The sequence below is a fragment of the Fusarium redolens genome, assembly GCF_020744475.1.
Source record: "Fusarium redolens strain MPI-CAGE-AT-0023 chromosome Unknown BKA55scaffold_2, whole genome shotgun sequence".
Taxonomy (NCBI): domain Eukaryota; kingdom Fungi; phylum Ascomycota; class Sordariomycetes; order Hypocreales; family Nectriaceae; genus Fusarium; species Fusarium redolens.
The window spans coordinates 2,775,105-2,793,365 of NW_025763665.1; the positions used below are offsets into that span (position 1 = coordinate 2,775,105).

The window sequence follows — 18,261 nt, forward strand, 5'->3', positions numbered from 1 at the left end:
GCGACGAGCGACTGGTTAACTTCCCTGATTTAGGATGGGTCAGGGTGGAGATAGGACCCTGGTCCGCATCCTATCACCCAGAATTAACCTATGAGAGGAAGGGATAATGGCTGTTGAACAACGCATCACTGCATCTGCGTGAGCGCAAAACCAAGTTGGACGAGGATGTGGTGCGAAAAGATGTGAGGAAACAGGGTCGGCTGAAGAGAAAATGAGAGGTTGGCCGAGATTGCGTCCAAATGGTCATCTCGCCTGTGTTGCGAAAGATTAATTACTGAGGTTGATCATTGAGGTATCCGTCCTTGGATGAAAACTAGTGTCGGATACAGCAGCCTCCGTATTGGACCACAAAGTATCTCAGAGCCGGGCTCCTGACGATCACTTCCAACGCAGCCTCAAGAATTTACGAGTCGCGAGTCAACGAGAAATTCTGTCATTGTCGTCTCTGTCAGAGTTTGGCCATGTCTTCGTGGCCGTGGCCCGCCGCTGCGCTATCGTCAGAAATGGCCCTCCTTTACTCTCAAGCCCTGCGGCCAAGTCAGCATGGGTGGATTAAACAAAGCAATCATTGCCAACCAGGCCACATCCTGTGAGCCAATATGCAACAGACGGCACACCGAGCATGCCGCTTACCCAGGTGCTTTATCTTTGTCCTGTGATTGCTCATGTAGCAGACCGCAATAGGCGGGGTAGGCCTTGGTTTGTTTTTAGCAGGTCTTAAACATCCGTTAGAATAATGCAAGCGGGCTACAGGATGGGCCAGCGAATCGCTTGTGGCATGCATATGACACACAACTGCGGTCAAGAATGGGTGAAGTGCACATGCAAATGCAAAATCAGGCGGCTGAGGCGCGATGACAGAATGAGAAAAGACGGCGAGACGACAAACCCGAACAACCGAGTCATAAGATAGCCCAGTTCCAGAAATGGCTGGTGATAAAGCATTGTCCTTGGAACCACTGACCAGGCCGGTGTATGCCGATACTCGCTGAGTGATCATATCAAGAAAGGAGATGAAGTTCAGGCAAGAAAATAATCTCGATGTGTTGTTGGTGTTTGATTGATGGACCCTGATAAGTCCGAGCCACCGCGATTTTGAGTTTACTTCCTTCCATTCTTCAACGGGAGCGCCGTTCCGTGCCTTCCTTTCCCTCCGTCCCTCCCATTCTTTCCATTCCCCGTATTTCCTACCTGGGAAAGCTGCTAGAAGGAACAATGGAAGGAAAGGAGAAACGGGAAGCGGCCCGCAACTCCACGTGATGGCTTGTAACCGCCTCAACTTCGTTATCGTCTGTGGCTCTTTGAGTCTCTTATTGAACACTATCTGAATTTCAACTCTTCCTCTAGAGAAACTCTATGTATTCTATGAGTTAATGTCCTCTCATTCTACCGTCAGGCCAGCCGAAATCTATCTTCTGGATATCTCATCGAACCCTCTCGTTGGCCTTGAACCTCGACAAGCCAGCACCAAATATATGATAGCTCGCATTCACGCATCACCTGGCTTGCTCCCACTCTATTTTCAAGCAGTCAGATGCCAACTCAGTCGAGATGACGAAGCATGTCCTAGTCGGATTCTGACAGCTCTATCACTGCTGGACTTGCGCTGCTCTCGCCCAATGTCTCTCCTGATATCCCCTCATTCCATAACTCCTCTAAACCCTTTTCTAATTCGCCGTCTATCCCTCCCACCACCTCAGCCAGCATCGCCCGGGCTGACTGCCAACTTGTGATTCCCAGTTCTCGACTGGCCAGTTTCATTTTGTCGCCGTAAACGCCTCGCCATTTGCCCAGTTGTCTTTCTTCGATTACATTATTAGCCCGGCCAGTGAACGCTATGGACGCACCAAACAGTACGCAAAATAACCAGAGTGACTGTGTCCATTCACTCATCCTGAGATGCTCTTCGCCTGCATTAACATCGTCTATGAGTTGTTCGAGGAGCCAGTCGATCATGGTTACGTCGAAGTATCTGTCGCCTAGCTCAGAACAGAGATAGAAGAAAGTCGCTATGAAACTCGTCCGGCTACTTTTAGGGTCTCCGTTCAAGATTCGTGGTACGTATTGACTCGCACTGAAACCTCTTGAAATCTCATAGTTGAGGTTGAGGTCTCTGGTATGATTTTGCCAAAGTCTGGCCGCTGGTGTTTCGAGATCTTCCCACCAGCCATATCTCGGAGCTTCGCGCGGGGGCAGCGCTGTGATGTCCCATATCGACGCAAATAGGAGAGCCATAAAGGTTGGTTGGTATTCGGGTACGTTCACGAGCTGGCCTGCTTTTCCGGTTCGTAGTCCTTCTCCGACCCTGAACAAATGTCAGCAAAAATCATTGATAGCGCCATAATTCTTCAACACAACTAACATCTTGAGCATTCTCTGGGGCAACGTCGGCACTGGATCGACAACCCTATTCCACTCCTTCACTGCAGACTGTATGCCCTTCAAGTGTCTCGAGGAGGCGTCCAGCTCTCCTACGGCACCCTGGATCACAGAATGTTAGTAATGATGGACCAGCTGATCAGATTATTAACCAAGGATATCCATACCTCGGTCAGCGCGAGTGCAGATATAGCCAACATAGTGTCTCCGCTCTGTGCCAGTTCTGGACTCTGGAGCTGTTCTCTCGCGAATTGATAGGTTGCTGCTTTATGGTACAGGAACGGGATTCTGACCTCGTCCATCGAGCCGGTAACCCATGCCCACTGACATGCTGATAGCATGAGGCACATGTGCATGTAGCCAGGGTTCTCGAACGATTTTTGTATTCTAGAAGGCTGTCAGTTCAGGGTGCTTAACAGACCAGGTCGACCCAACTATCGGGCTGACGCACGCTGAAGATTCCAACTCCCGAGCAACAGGTCTCGAACCCCAAACCGTGTACTGTGAAACTGGTACAAGGCGTTAGCCTCAAGGATGGGTATTTCTTATAATAAAGTGACTTACAATGACGCAGAAGGCGTTTGGAGTGCTCCGGAAGAGCATCGAAGGAGCCTCCAACGTAGTTGTTGAGGGCATTGCTCATCCCTGGCGATGCTGGTGCTGCTGACTCGGTAAGTGCCATTTGAGAGCCAAAGCTCCCCAGAGCAACATTGCTGGACGAAGATGACGGTGAAGGTGAGGAATCATTGGATGGGAGCGGTTGTTCTGGAGTCGGATATATGCATTCACTCCCCGTCTGAAGGCAATTGGTGCTGTGTTGGCAATATTTGTTAGTCAGTCCTACAAGGCTTACGACTCAACCGACCGGAGCCTCATGCAAAGCTCGTCTATCCCACGCCGGAGCCTCACGTAGCCTTGCAGCAACGACAAGAAAACGAGGGGAAAGTATCGATTGCTCCACGAGTACGACCGGGAAGTTTAACATACCAAAGCGGCTTTTGCTCGTCGCACCTCACATGCCTGGCCTTGCATCGAGTGCATCCGTTTTTGCTTCTCCGATGAAACTTTCTCTTGCGTTCTTTGTCCTTTGGCGGCGCCATGATATTATCTTGGCATTCCTCAGTGGCTATGCGGTATATCTTTTCTGGGACTGATTATGGACAACAGTGGCCTCGTCTACATGTTGCTAATGTAGGCTCCGTATATCACCAGGCGCCTCGCCAATGACTCGGGGGCAGTCGAGAGGAAATATTTCACGAGAAGCGTGGTCTTGAGGCACGGCTAACACGGTTTCAATAAAGCAGAGGCAGGCAATTCAAGAATTCCTTCGTATTGAGGACCAGCCTTTGCCCGATACAATCCACGCCAGTAGGCGGGATATCCCCAAATAGATTTCAAGGGAGCAAAGCTCGTTTTCCTAGACGAAGGCTGCAGGGTCCCTACCCAATCAAATATCACTGATCCTCTTAGCCCCATGACTCGCTAGGTCCCCAGTGGCTGGGGCTTGTTCACAAAACCCGTAGAGGCTTCATTTTTGCCCGGGGTTGATGAGATCAATGAGGCCATACTGAGAGAAAAGTCGGCCGCCTGGAGAGAAAATGGGCTGGAATAAAATGTCTCGTTTCTCCAGTGGACCTAGACTCTGCGTCTTAAAAAGCTACTACATCACAAATAATACGCACGGCGACAGGTATTCCAAACCGTAGCCTCATCGCGAGGGGGAAAGATGATAATGATGGCTCAATTTTTTGATAACGGTTCGCCGTTGGAAATAAACACGAAGATGAGGATATGTTGGTCAGCATGCGACAGGATGGCATGGAGTAACACGGGACCGCTCCGACGCCCCCCTGAAAAGGAGGGGATTCTCTATACAAGCCAATCACCTCCAGCTGGCAGTTGCTCTTTCATTGTCTCGTACCACGAAATAGCAAAGGAGGTTCTCACGATACTGAAAGAGGCCGAATCTCCAATTCGGAGCGGAGCGGTTGAGGCGTCGGTGTGGGGGCCCGCCTCTCGGAGCTGACTGTTAAAGTCTCTCGCTCAACTGTTAGTGGACAAAGTGTGGGGATCGATGTTTATTTTGGGCCTTTCCATATGTCAACAGGGGAGACTGCATTGACGAACGCCTGGTACTGAGGGAATAGCTCGTGTTCCTTCAGCCATGGGCCACGTGCTAGTAAGCGGCGGCGCGACACACGGTCTCGTTCAGCCTTAGACAGGAGAGACAATGACGCAGTTTGTCTTCTCAGCAAGGGATGTTGTCTCGTGTCCTGAAATTACCTTAGATATCTGGAATAAGAGAGGCTGGTGAACCTCGTGTTGAAGGCTTGGGCTAGATGAGTCCAGGGTATCGAGGAAGATGGATGAAACAATCGAAGTTCGCCATGTCGTATCCAGAAAAAGATTGAGGAAGCCAGTGGCCTATCAGTGATTGAGAAGGCAAGCTGAACAAATTATATCTTTATCAGAGCTGAGCTGATTCGAGCGGATGGGCCGAGATCATGATTGAGGCTGTGGTGATGTTGATCATCAGCAAGGCGGGCGAGCGAGTGTTTTGAGCAAAGCTGGGGAAAATGGGAAAGGGAAAGAAGGAAAGAATTTACCGACTCGTCGAAAGAATAAGGTTAATCTAAGTGGCTGACAAAAGTCGGCATGAAAAAGGCATTGTTGTTTACTTCGGCTGTGCCACCTCATCTCCTCTACGTCAATCAATCAAGCTACAATTGAATTGACATGGAACATTTGGCTTGGGTTCCGCAGATCGGGTCACATGCATTTGCCCATGTCATGTTAACTAATGATCTGGCATCTTTCCAGTGGACAGCCCTGGTTCGGCTAATGGAGCGTATGGGGAATCGATGTGAACAAATGCCGCCTTCCATGAGGCGGTCAATATCTAATGCCTCTCAGCCTTTGAAGTTATCAACTCAAGAATCGAGAATTTATCCGGTTATCTTTGATCCACAGACTTGATACATACTATGCACGTACATCCGCCTCATAATCAACAGAGCTGAACTCGGCCGGTTGAGGCGGGCAGACCCTTCTTCGTTCCGTTACCAGGTGCCGAGAGATGCCACGAGCTTCAAGGGTCACGACAGGGCTGGTGGAGTAGCTATTGACGTTGCCGGTTGTTTGCATCAGCGTCAGACCATTGTGTCGTCCATTTCCGAATCGAAGAGGTCTCTTTGTTCTATGTAAAGGATGGAGACACACAGAGCATTCAAGGTAACTCGTTGAGCGAGGAGATGGCATTTACCCAAGAATCACAACCAGGTAATGGATGCGACTGATGATGATGGTCCATGATGACCGCAGTTTGTTAAATGTTGTCAGCCTTTGTTCGTATCGTTCCTCTATTTAACAACTCAGACCCAATCACCAACCGCCCTATTAACGATCAACCCCCAGATTCGACAATTCCGCCTTGCCGAGGGTGGTCTGCTGGCAGTCAATTGATGAGTTGGTGGGGGTTCAGTTATGGATGGCTATCAGTATCCTGATCAAACAAGGAACAGAGCCCAAACAAACTCAAAAACCAAACCCAACCATCCATTGTCACTCGGGCTCCCGTCCCGTGATTCAAGATAGAGGTGGTCAGTGGGCATCAATCGAAGCCCTGTCGGGTTCACTTACATACGCAAGACAACACAACACGCCTTGGTGCCTGACCTTGACGTTTTAGTTACCTTAGCCTCTAACCGTCTATCGAGTCCCATCGTTGGTTGATATTGATTGACCGCTTCTCAACGGTTCCAGGTACTACCCTGTTCATACATACAGCACTCACTCAGTCACTTTCTCATGAGGTCAGCCAGCGATGGATGGATGCCAACGCGCCTCGCTTGCTTGGGCAACAATGCTTGAGCGCCCAATGTACTCGGTCACTCACTCACTCGATTTGTCAAGGCCGAGGCAGTGAAATGTGCCCCGCGATAGTGACTTTTCCGTTTACTTTCTTAGGCACTCTGGGGTAACCCGGCACTCAGTCTCAGTACTCCCACTGACGATACCTCTCCACTCTATCCTCGGTTTTTGGCTACACAATATCGTCGTGGAATATCTGATACTGCTAATGATTACGACTAAAATTGATACACAAGAGGTAACATTTCAAACGTCTCTCGATCATTAAGCTTACCCACCCTGGCTTTGGATCAGAGACAGGGTTTGCTCGTGGGTTCTCTTCGCTTGGTAGTTAGGTTGCTTGCGCCATCCAAAAAGTCAAGAAATTTGCCGATATTAATTAAATTGACTCTCTCTTCAGGTACAAACTAACTACACCAACCATCGCCAACCAACCTCCGAGGCGCCGGATTGACACCCTCCAAAACATTAAAGGATTGCGATTCTGGGGCGAATTCTACTGCAAATCTTAGCAGAAAAAGGATTTGGGCCATCTCATCACTGACTTGCTCCACGCCTGGTCCCTGTCATTGCCCACTACAGTGCACTACACTACAGGCTACTCACTACTCAACTCGACTAGACTAGTGAATGGGGCATCGGTTTTTTTTCCATCGCCATCCACCTCTCACGACAAGGGTTTCGCTTCATGACATGCGTCGTCCCCGTCTCTGTCTGTACCTTACCTGACTATCCCTTGCAGCCTCACGGGCGAACATAAATCGTCCCTATTCCGAGCTTCACTCCTCCCGGTTCTCTCTCGATTCTGTACCAGTTCGGTTCAGATCAGCTTCTCCAACAGCTTCACCTGCAACTGGTTCGCTCAGAAGCGCCTCCAAGGATCTTGCACTACTATCTTAGTGCTTCTTCACTATTATTCCGCGAAATTTACCTAGTTTCTTTTTTTTTCTTTTTCTCCTACTCTTCCTAGAGTCGGCCATTGCAGATTGATCCATCTGCCTGGACCACATACCACAGACCACAGGACACACAGGTCACACCGCCTACAAGTTACATTCTACAGCCGCCAGCCCAGCCCAGCAGGAGGACCCAGGACCCAGGACCCAGGGAATTTCATCACCATCAAAAAGGAAACCCTAGTCAATCGTGGATGACCCTGGAGAAGAGAGTTAGCCCAGCCCAGCCTGTCTTTTGGAAGAAAAAGAGCCCAGGCCCAGGATCTTTCACTGCCCAAGGGACCCCCAAGACCCAAAGGGACCCATAGTGTACAAGCTGTCCGCTGTTCATCTCCATTCATCGGTTTACCGGTAGTCTGTCTTGTTCTCTTTTTTTAATTGGAACCCAAGGCGTGGACTTGGGAACGTGGATCCATCTGTTGCTTCTTTACGCCGGTGGATTCTTTCTTTATCAGCCGCAAGTCTCGTCAGGTCTTGTCAAAATTCACACTTACTTGCGGTTTTTACAATGATGAGCCAGTACACTATGGCGCAACCAGATCATGCCTACAAGTCTTCAACAATGTCAAACAGTCCTTGGAATCCAACTCGCAGGTGAGACAGCATTCCTTCCTCCCTCTGCTGACCGTCTCTGTATGAAAGGATCGTGGTTGGCTAATTCACCGGTAGTTCATTTACCGACCCCTCGGTACATGGCAGTTTCGACAATGGCTTTTACTCATCACAAAGGTATGGTACTTCTCGGAACAATACCAGCTCGGACTCATTAGTAACATCGGCCGCTTCAAGTGTCAACTACTCAGCTAGCAACTACAACCTAGCTGGCGGTCTGCCCATTGGTACTGGCGGCCATATGTCGCGACCCGAGTCAGCCTATCCCGCTGCTCCCTCATACGGTGCCCGTCCTCCTTCTGGATCATACGGAAAGCCCGTCGTCCATGGCTCATACAAAGGAGCCACCTCTCAGTCCTGGGAGAACCATGATCGATACTCACCTACCGACTCGGTGGACGATATCATCGCATCGCCTAACTTGTCCGACTACTCCCTGGAAAACGGGATGAGCAGCTCTGCTCCCGGAGGAAAGACAAAATCATCTGGCAAAGGTCGATCACAAAGACGTCCGTCGAACCGTGACGAGTTTGACGGTCCTCATCAATTCTTGCAGCGACCACCTCCCGATGTCATTGCTATGCAGGAACGCGAGCTTCCTCACCTGCCTACGAACCTTCATGTCCAGGAGCAGGACAGTGTTCTGAGCCAGGTCAATGACCGTCTTTCGCAATGCGCATACGATTTCGTTGCCAAGTATCAGTTCCCGATTCCTCTTACCCAGGACATGAGACCTGTTGAGCGACCTCAGGATCGAGAATGGACTGAGTGGGTTTATCTCCTCAAGCGTCTCGCAACGAAGCGACGCATCCCAGCGCGAGTGCTCTACAATGGGCAGATCAAGCAGTTTGTCACAATCCTCGAGAACTCACTCGAGATGAGGCACGCCGCTAAGCACCAGAGTCGCCCTCTCAAGGACGACCGAAACATCCTTCAGCTGATCTCGGCCGGTATTCAGGTGGCCAAGATCCTGAAGGATGCGTCGGCTATGGACTACCTAGACCGACTATACGTTTCTACAGACAAGCAGATTCAGGATCGTGCCGCAGCGCGGTACCGAGCTTAAGAATCCAAGCTTGACCACACGAGTCTTCAAAGCGACTGACTCTAATGATATACGTTTATATGCTCTCCCAGAACAGGAGACATGATGCCGGTGACGACAACGGCACGAATCAGAAACAGGGATGTGGCCCAGGCAAAAAAGGGTTTGGGGCCACAAGCACAATTTGACATTGTGAACGATAATGTTTATCATATAGGGGCGATGCTCTCTAGGGGTTATAGGGGGCCGGCGTGCCAGGTTCGCACCAGCCCTTCCCAGCAACCGTCTTTCTGGTTGGGAGGCTATTGTCTGAGCGTGTTGGAGTTTATTTTATGGCACTTTGTTTTCTCTGGAATTATGTTTCGCATATGAACGAGTAATGCTTTTTTTCTCGTGCTTTTTTGTTTCTAGCACAGGTTTATACTTATCGTTTTTAACTCGATTTGAAGAAGAGTACTCCAATACAGCCAGGACTCACGATGATGAATTCACTGTGTGTTTGAGTTATCAACGCTGATTCGAAGAGCTTATGGCATATCATGCCTGTCATTTCAACGGTTTGATCCGTTGGTGGCGTTGGGTGACGAATGTGAAGGTGGTGGTGTTGGGCATCGGTTGGGTTGGCAAGGATTACGATTTGGGGAGTGAAGGCCGTGATGAGGATGATCTCTCGGGAGCAGGCATCTCAACTCTATTATCACTGCTGATTGTTGGGCATGTATTGGGCGTGTGTTCCTAGTGAGGATTAGGAATCTGGCAACCGTGGCCTTTGGAGGCTGGCGGGCGCTTCGTGATGAGATGATGGAGAGATGGTTTCAGAGACCGCATTGTATTACGAATACAAGTTGAACCGATATGGCACGTATAATATCACATTGTTCTTGGCCGTTTCAGTGAAACCCACCATGAGTGAAGGTGTTTTACTGCGTATATTACAGCCTGAGCACGGTAACTAGCTCAAGATTCATCTTGTTGTCCTAGGGTAGCTAAGCGTTGTGTCCAATCTATATCAGAACTTCATTTCAGATTCATCCGGAACCAACATGGCAATTTCATGTGAATAATGGCATTATCGAGATCACTGAAGTATGATAAACCTTTCGAGACCACAAGTCATCCGATATTGAGGCTCCAATACCATACAATGGGCTTGAGGCCTTCATGCTGTGATGCACGAAATCGTACACCAATCGGAGAGTCACAGACACAGATCGATAATGCTACCATTGCTGCTGTACGATCTCAAATGACAGCTCGCACCTCTATGATAGACTCGTTCTACTGACCACCTGACAGCTGCAGAGAAGTCCATAAGCAAAGAACATGCACCATCTACGAAAATACATACAAATCCATCACTTGACTGAGTACTTGTTTGGGAATAGCGCAGCTGAGCATGTGCATAAATGACTGGTTGCGATAAGCCTTACCCTGCACTTTGAGATACTTAGAATTGAGTGCAGGTCACATAGAATATGAAGTACCGAAGCTTCGGTAGCTGTTTGGGTTTAGCGTGGGAAGTGTTGAGACGTCCGAGTAGGTTGACCGAGAGGGAAAAGTGAAGCCGACGACTTGGCTTTTCTGATTCCTCTTTCTATTTGTTTGTTTCTTTCGGTCTGGCTTTGGTAAAAGTGCGATTCTCTTGACTTATATCTCGCGCTCTCTCCCGCGCTGCAAAAGTGAATGTGGTAGTGGACTGGAGCCTTACGACTACACAGCTTGGAGAACTAAGATTCACTGAATAACGTCCAAAATCACGACATTTGACGGTCTCAACATACGAAGAGTGAATGATTGGTATCCAATCTCATATTTACGGACTGAGTTTCACTATACAAACATTCGATTTCATCGCCTGGACTATTCTTCTTATCATCTCGCCTCTTAGACCTGGATATAATCAACCAATATCTACAATCCAAGCTATTTCTATCAAAAGAACAGTACATATATTTCGTCTTATATAAACTACCAAGATGGCTTCCGTCCACTCCCGGCCGTCACCGAACTCCTCGTCTTCCCACGAATTCGAGTCTCTTCCCGACGACGAATCATGGCAGTATATCGACTACACAGCAACGGGTACTGGCCCGTCATCGATCGGGTTTCTTTCTGACCCTGCCAGTGGAAGTCTAGGGAGCTTCGCAATGATTGGAAATGTCCATGGAACACCATCTCCATTTATGCCAGGCAATACACCCTCACCCTATGCTGCCGGCAACACTCCTCCACCATATACCTCTGCGAACAACTCATCGCCCTTCATGCTTGGAAACACACCTTCGCCAACAGCTGCTTCTCCCCTGTTACTAGAAGAGATGGATCCAAGTGCATTCTTTGCCGCCAATGCCTCTTCATTTCAGCCTCAAGCAAGCAATACCAACACGGACATATTTGCTACCACAACAGATGGTGGATTCACTCAACCGCAAGACTTCTTGACCCCGCAGCAGTATCTCTTCTCACAGCAAAATCCGAACCAATTCCAACCTCAAGGCTTGAATGGTATGCTGAAGCGGAGGACGGCCTCCCCTCAAGGGCAGGGTACTGATGCTGCTGCAGACATGACTCTCATGCAAAATTTCACAGCCGACATGTTCTCGATAGACTCGAACGAACAAGTTCAGGTACCCCAAGTCAATTTTAACATGCAGCAGCCTCTACAGTCGGACCCTAACGTTCCGCCATGGAACCCTACGAATACGAGGGGTAATGATGCGATCTTCATCATGGATGACTTCAACAACTCTCCGTCACCCGTGAGCAACTACTCTCCGAGCTCGATGAACAGTTCGAAAGCAAGCCCCAGCGGAAGCAAGTCTCCAATATCGATACCGATTCGAAAGGTGAAGGTCGGAAAGGTCGAGAAGAAGAAGAAGGCAGAACAGTCTGGCAAGTTTGTCATTGTGACTCCTAACTCCATCTCAGCCCATGCTGGTCGCGAAAACCCGTTCGAGTGCTTCGAGGCTATGAACCGGACAAGTCAACGAGGACGTAAAGGACCTTTGGCAAATGCTACCAAGGAGAATGCGCTGCAAGTTAGAAGACAGGGTGCTTGTTTCTGCTGTCACAGTCGCAAGGTCAAATGCGACCTTGAACGTCCTTGCAAGAGCTGCAAGAAACTAATGGTTCAAGTTCCTCAAGTTGTCTGCTGGCAGTTCAGCGACTTCGTAACCATTCTGTTTCCCGTATACATTCGTGGTCATCTGGAAAGCAAAGAGATGGCCAAGTTCACCAAGGAGAACATCGCTGGGTTCCATATTCAGGGGGTTGAGCAGGTGTGCTCTGTCAAACTATTCTCGGGACCGCGATTCAGCACGGTTTTGGCCATACAAGCCAAATTCTTCACCCCAACCAACGCCGAGGTCGAGAATCATTGGCAGCTACATAACTTGGGACAGAATAAGGTTGAGCTGAGGGCCAACAAGGCAGCCAACCTTGGTATCGACCTTGACAAGTCCGCGGAGAGGGATAACCTCAGGAAACGAACCAAAAGATACATCCAAGACCTTCTGAACGAGCCAGAATTTGTCGCCCAAGTCACAGATAGCATCACAAGCACATATCTGCCGGCGAAACTGCTGCGGATCGTCAAGGAGTATGCTGACGAGACTGAGGTAAGTGAAACCTTACGAGACGTATCATTAACCGAACTGACAGTCATACTATAGTCCCTCATGGTCAAGCGTGCCTTGTCGATCTACTGTATGCATTACATCATGACAAGACAGCTCTGCCTCACTCAACAGACCACCGACTCCCTTCGATCCGTCGGTATGATCGAGCAGGGCCCCAATTATGTCACCCCCCGAGTCCTCGCACGACAGATCAAGTCCATCGTAGACGAGCTGATGCATCGTGAGGTACAATCACTATTCGAGCTCTTCAACCGATCTCTCAAGCCGAAGTCCCGACGCGAGTGGGCACCCTGCACCGCCGCCTTTCTCGTCCTCTGCCTCTTCATGGAGGCTGTAGAGACGGCAGCTGACACGTTTGTGCTCGCGCAGAACGAAATCAACATGAGGCACAGCGCTAGACCGGAGTACGAAAGAAGCCTTGCGCTGAATACCTGTGCCGAGGTCGAGAACATGCCTTTCAAGCAATTCGCTTACCAGTTCCACCAAGTCTATCAGACGCACAGCAAGGAGGCCAACTCAAAAGGTTTCAACCCCGTGCTTGACAGCAGCTTTGCCGAAAAGGGCGAACTAGACGGACCGGCTGTGAAGTTCTCGGCTCAACTGCGAGAACTATTGTTCGGCGACAGCTGTAAGTGCGACCTCAGACCTTGCTAACGGGCTGACAATTATTGTTCTGGAAAGGGTCACAAAAGCTAACTATTGTCTGTTTCACTTTAGGGCAAGAGTTGCAGTTTCTAGCAGCCACCGACATGATACCCAACACGTCGACTCATCCGTTCCCTATGGATCCGCAGACATTGTACACGGGGCGCCTCGTGGCTAGGTTTCTCATATCGTTCCAGGACGAGAGAAGCATTTTCGAGGACCTTGTCTGAGTGAGAGCTATTTGTCCGAGACATGTGCTGATAGAAGGGCGAAATATGGTGATCAACGTTTGCTTGGGAGACATGGCGCATGCGAGGCTTTGCTTGGTATAACGGTTAATGGGACACGAACACCTTGTACGGAGCATTAGATTTCTTGAATGATATGACCGAGGGAACACGCAGGCGGCACACAAGGCTGAAAGAGCTATATGCGTGCATGTACAGAGTAACAGGAGTGTCTCAAAGTGAGCTTGAGAGAGAGCATGTTTTCGTTCAAAGCTTATGGTAGCATCAGTATGCTCAGCATGACATGAGCCAACATTATTCTTGACGACGGGCAAGACATTACGTGTAACGCTGATAGCTCGTGCAGCGTCCGATGCCCTGCCTCGAGTCACTCGTCACTCAAAAACATGTGAAGATACAAGACATTCATTCACGTTGAATAGGTCAAGTTCAGATATGTTTGCCCGATTTTAGTCCTGATGCCACACTGCTTCTATGGTATCAGGGTGGAGCGGACCGGTTGTCTAGACCGTGGTTTTAATCTCCCACTACGAACGATAAAAATAAAGTTGACACACATGCGCATTGAAAGCGCGAGGTGTAGGCAATTCGTGGGTGCCGCTGAGCGGGCTTGAAGAACATTGAAAGGAAATACTGTAGAAGTAGGTAAGTCGTAAAGCAAAGCATGAGCAGTAGCAGCACTGAGACATCGTCACACCAAACCAGCCTCGAAAAACAAGATGTCAAACGCGGACACCCTGTTATACTCTATTTCTCAGAGCAGTGCATCGTCATTATGGCGTTCAACAGCTTTCGGGGAGGACTGCATTTGCATAAATGTGAAGTCCGAAATTGAGACTTGAGAGCTGAACACAGAACGGGCGCTTCATCGGCGTTGCCCGTAGGTGAAAGCAAGAGAAATTGAAGCCGAGGATGTCACATCGGAAATGGCAAAAGTTGCCTTGGAACCTCGGAGAGGCGAAGCTGAGGCCAAGAGGCGTTGTTGTAGAAGTTTGGATTGGATTGAGAAATTTATAACGAGAGGAGCAGAGTTTTTAAAGAGGTAGGTCGTGGCAGGGGACACAGATCCACACTGCACGTGACACGAGACAAGCCTGTGTTGGAGCTAAGCTATACCTTGTCGCAGCCGTGAAATCGCTGTTGACTTTTCTTTTCTCCTCTTTACACTTTTTCTACGCACGATAAAATCAACCGGCCTCGATGTCTTTTACACTCGGAGTCGGTCATATTCAGTGCAAGAGTGACAGGGTCATCTTTTGCTGTCATACTGCGTCGAGAGACATGTTTTAATTGTCTCGCCGACCCGGCAGAAGCTCCGATACGTCCATTATTTATTTATCTATCTATCAACTAAACTCTTACCGCCACATAGCAAATGCATAATCTCAAACAAGACTGGTATAGGACCTTCGTGTATTGTGTGTCGAAGATCCTGCGCCTTGAAGGATCAATACCAGGCACTTGTTAAACCCAGAGTCACGACATTGGTGATGCTTCTTTGTGTCTCCTGTGCCTCGCTGCTTTTAGCGTCAGCTACTTGATGTTGTGTCTGTATGCACCTTGCCTAACTAAGACTATCTTCAGCCGGGATGGTTCACTAGAGAATACACACCTCAAAAAAGCTCTCCGACTGGCCACAAGATACGCATTGTTTACGAGGCTGGATGTAAATCACTCGGGAGCTTAAGCTCCATAACTGTAGCTATCCGTCACTGTCCAAACGGCTGTAAGCATTCTCAACGCTGACCCAGCCCCATGGGACCAATCATTCTTAATGACATTCTTAATCCTGTCTCAACGGTTCCTATACAACCTCCACGTTACCCTTGTACCTACACTCTCTTCAAAGCGAAGGTTGATGGCCAAGCCCCTGCGCACAGAATCCATCTCTTTGTGCCGCGAGCGTTACATGGTTTGCGCAACGTAAACCCATTGACGAAGCAAGAGAACTCGACATATGGTTGGACAGAGTCGAACTATGCCTGCGGAATGACATTAGTCTGAGGACATCGCCAAACTTCAAATTGAGATCGAGTTGTTCCAGTTTAGGGTCGACTCGGTTATGCCATGATGGCAGCTCGTGAACACGAGATTCAGCCAACTTGAACAGGAATACGAATCTATAACTGGACATCGAAGCCGTTTCACTGCTCTTGAAACGGCATCGCTGCCCTACAGTTCGCGTCAGTAAACACATAGGATCCATATTCAGATGTATTTGACTCCTGAACCGTGTCTTGTCCAACAACAGCTGTTTCCACAATAGGCAACGAAACGTCAACTTACAGTACGGCTTTGTTTTGTCTTCTTTTCTTAGAGGTTAAGCAAGCGGTAACTTGCATTCGGCGAATCTAGTCGAAGTGAAAAGCTGACGACAACATGGCTCAAAGGAATAACCTTGAGCAACAACAGATCGCCTCATTTCGGGAGTTGTACAGCTTGTGGCGCCCCAAGGTTCTCTCTGATACTTCGTCAGGAAGACTCTTATTCTTGCAAATCTTTTGACAAGCTAATCATGGAGGCAATGGGTTTGTCCAACATAAGTCATGTATAAGAACCTGGACTCATCCCGTGGATTGCTTTTCTCTTCTTAACTCATCAAGACACTTTGCACAACTGTAAACAAACTTGGCTTCTGCATTCACTTCCCGCAAGTTCTCGCAACTCAAGATAAAAGCCCCTTCAACAGTTTCTTCCAACAAACCTCATCAAAGCAACCATGGCTGTTTCTACCGAACACGTTGTTTGCGTCAACTTTGGGAGGACACCTCCACCCCCCCCTCCACCTCCCAACCCCTGGCCCAGGGACCCAGGTATGTTGAAGAATTCTTGTTGCTTTCTCTTGTGTGTCCTGCAGTGTCCTGCAGTGTCCTGGATAATGGCTCACATATTATGTGGTTGAACGTCTTCCGCCGTGTCATGGTATCGCTGCAGCGAACACTTGCTGCTGCAGAATCAGTGTTCCTCTGATTGGGCATATTGCTAACACATATCCACAGGTCAGGGAAAGTAATCCTATCCATCCGCTATGCATTGGGTACTATACTGCAACCCATAGCGTAGAGGAGGAACCGCGATGGTTTAATAAGGAGTATACGAAGGGAGCGGAGTGACGGCCAGATTGATGGAGAGATATTGAAGACTGGGGCGGTGGTCAGGATCCTTCCTTTCTGTATCTTGCTTTATTTGCTTTCATAGATGATCAATTGCACGGTACCGTTGCCTCCAGCCATTCTTCTTGTGCACATTGTGCGTACTAGCAAACCACGCTGTGTGCTCTGACAGGGCTTGCACAAACCAACATCATACTATGGTGTATCTCAACAGTATAACTCGGGATGCGAGAAGAGAGAACAGTGGAATATGCCGCGACGAATAGAGCTCTGAATGCCACTGTGGCGGAGGATTAAGGTAAATAGTTCGACACTGAGGATGTTGATCGTACGAGCGCGGTAACACTGGTGTAAAGGCACATCGGATGTTTCTGAGAGAATCAGTTCATATTCTGTACAAGAAAGAGGTTTGGTTACTAGAGCTTGCTGTCAATGCCTATGCACAAGTTCTGTAACCGTAAAGCAGCATATGAGACATACTGATTGCTTATCGTTCATTATAATAATGCTCAGAAGAACGGTGTGTCAATGACTGCAGGCTATTGAGTTACGGAGGAGTTTGTTTTGTTGGAGCTGATTTGGAGAAAAAAAAACTGCTTATGTTGTGTATAGGTTCGTACGCTCGGAGGTCGTGACTTCCCGGACAGTTATTCCTAGGGATCTAATGATGGAAGGTACGACTGTAAGTGCGACCTGCCGACTCTTCTGAGGCCTTGTCTAATATCTTAAGAATGTAACTTAATGCTTGAATTAAATCACCATTATGAGTATGCTTAGGTATGTTGAAAGGATATCAAATCTCCACGATTCTCCTGCTCCTATTAATTAACCTACCTTCCTATGCACTCCACCCATTGTACTCTGCACCCAAATTCCTGTGCATCACTAAAACGATCGAAAGCAAAGATAACCTCCTCTTCGCTTAACCCTACCTTCATCGAGCCGTCAGTTCCGCCCGGATCCGTACGGCCTGGAACCGGATCGTCTGCCGTGTAGCCAGCATTGCGCGACTCCAGCTGCTTGAGCTGGGAAGGAGGATGCCCGACGCTAAGCGATCTGTCGACTCGGCTAGGTTGGAAATCATACTCATCGCTATCGTGGTCTTCGTACTCGTCTTGCTCCTCGCTGTCTTCATCGTCATTGGCGCTGGCTACAGAACACCTCGAGGGACTCGAGATGCTAAGAACGGACAGCGTGAGACGCACTGGAATACGTTGCACCAGGCAGATCAAGGAGATGGAACATACCATGACCACGAAGCTTCATTCATCAAGAGTGTCCGAAGGCGAAGCCAGTCTTTGGCCGAAGAGCTCCGCTTGGAGCTGATCAACCTAAAACGCAACCTATCCCTACTTACAATCCCCTCAAGGAGCCGGCTGGAAAACACAAACACAAGCGGAGCACGAAGATTTAGCATTGACCAGTTACTGAGTTTCTCCACGAATAGCTCAGAATTAGTCACAGACTGTGAGAGCTGCTATGAGTACCTGGACTCTCCGCTGTCCGCAACAGGAAGGGAGGAGGACGCAATGGGGACACAGAGAAGGCAGATTCGACCAACAGTGAACGCAGCAACATATGAGGAGGCGCAACAGTGGGACAGCCCCTTGCTGTAGACTACAGGGACAATGAGGGAGAAGACTGGTGAAAGGTCAGGAATGGCAGGTTGTTGTACATGATACCTCTACTGAATCTTAAAAAAACCATCCTACTCTGACTTTGGCTCTCCGTGAAGCCCGCGGCAAAGTTCCCTGT

At 48.9% G+C, this 18,261-nt stretch overlaps 4 protein-coding genes across 4 annotated transcripts; 3 read left to right on the forward strand and 1 right to left on the reverse strand.

The window, feature by feature from the left end:
- Positions 1-1,566: 1,566 nt before the first annotated feature.
- Positions 1,567-3,479, reverse strand: BKA55DRAFT_589894 (uncharacterized protein; the record flags this gene model as incomplete). Its single annotated transcript, XM_046195012.1, has 6 exons — positions 1,567-2,305; positions 2,363-2,481; positions 2,547-2,774; positions 2,831-2,880; positions 2,944-3,191; positions 3,367-3,479. 6 exons carry the CDS (start codon positions 3,477-3,479, stop codon positions 1,567-1,569), a joined length of 1,497 nt encoding a protein of 498 aa, XP_046055329.1.
- A 4,234-nt stretch (positions 3,480-7,713) lies between these two features.
- On the forward strand, positions 7,714-8,883 carry BKA55DRAFT_500809 (uncharacterized protein; the record flags this gene model as incomplete). Its single annotated transcript, XM_046186773.1, has 2 exons — positions 7,714-7,799; positions 7,875-8,883. The coding sequence occupies 2 exons, from the start codon at positions 7,714-7,716 to the stop codon at positions 8,881-8,883; spliced, it is 1,095 nt and encodes a 364-aa protein (XP_046055330.1).
- A 1,545-nt stretch (positions 8,884-10,428) lies between these two features.
- Positions 10,429-13,716, forward strand: BKA55DRAFT_183705 (uncharacterized protein). The gene is made up of 3 exons (XM_046185050.1): positions 10,429-12,479; positions 12,534-13,128; positions 13,218-13,716. Exons 1-3 carry the CDS (start codon positions 10,839-10,841, stop codon positions 13,373-13,375), a joined length of 2,394 nt encoding a protein of 797 aa, XP_046055331.1. The 5' UTR covers positions 10,429-10,838; the 3' UTR covers positions 13,376-13,716.
- Positions 13,717-17,543: 3,827 nt separating this feature from the next.
- On the forward strand, positions 17,544-18,122 carry BKA55DRAFT_534287 (uncharacterized protein; the record flags this gene model as incomplete). The annotated part of the gene is made up of 1 exon (XM_046189583.1): positions 17,544-18,122. The coding sequence occupies one exon, from the start codon at positions 17,544-17,546 to the stop codon at positions 18,120-18,122; it is 579 nt and encodes a 192-aa protein (XP_046055332.1).
- Positions 18,123-18,261: the final 139 nt, after the last annotated feature.

Bases quoted from the DNA above. Each gene is read 5' to 3' on its own strand.
- BKA55DRAFT_183705 (XM_046185050.1), top strand. From the start codon at position 10,839: ATGGCTTCCGTCCACTCCCGGCCGTCACCGAACTCCTCGTCTTCCCAC. The intron at 12,480-12,533 runs GTAAGTGAAACC...GTCATACTATAG, and splicing joins AGTATGCTGACGAGACTGAG to TCCCTCATGGTCAAGCGTGC. The intron at 13,129-13,217 runs GTAAGTGCGACC...GTTTCACTTTAG, and splicing joins ACTATTGTTCGGCGACAGCT to GGCAAGAGTTGCAGTTTCTA.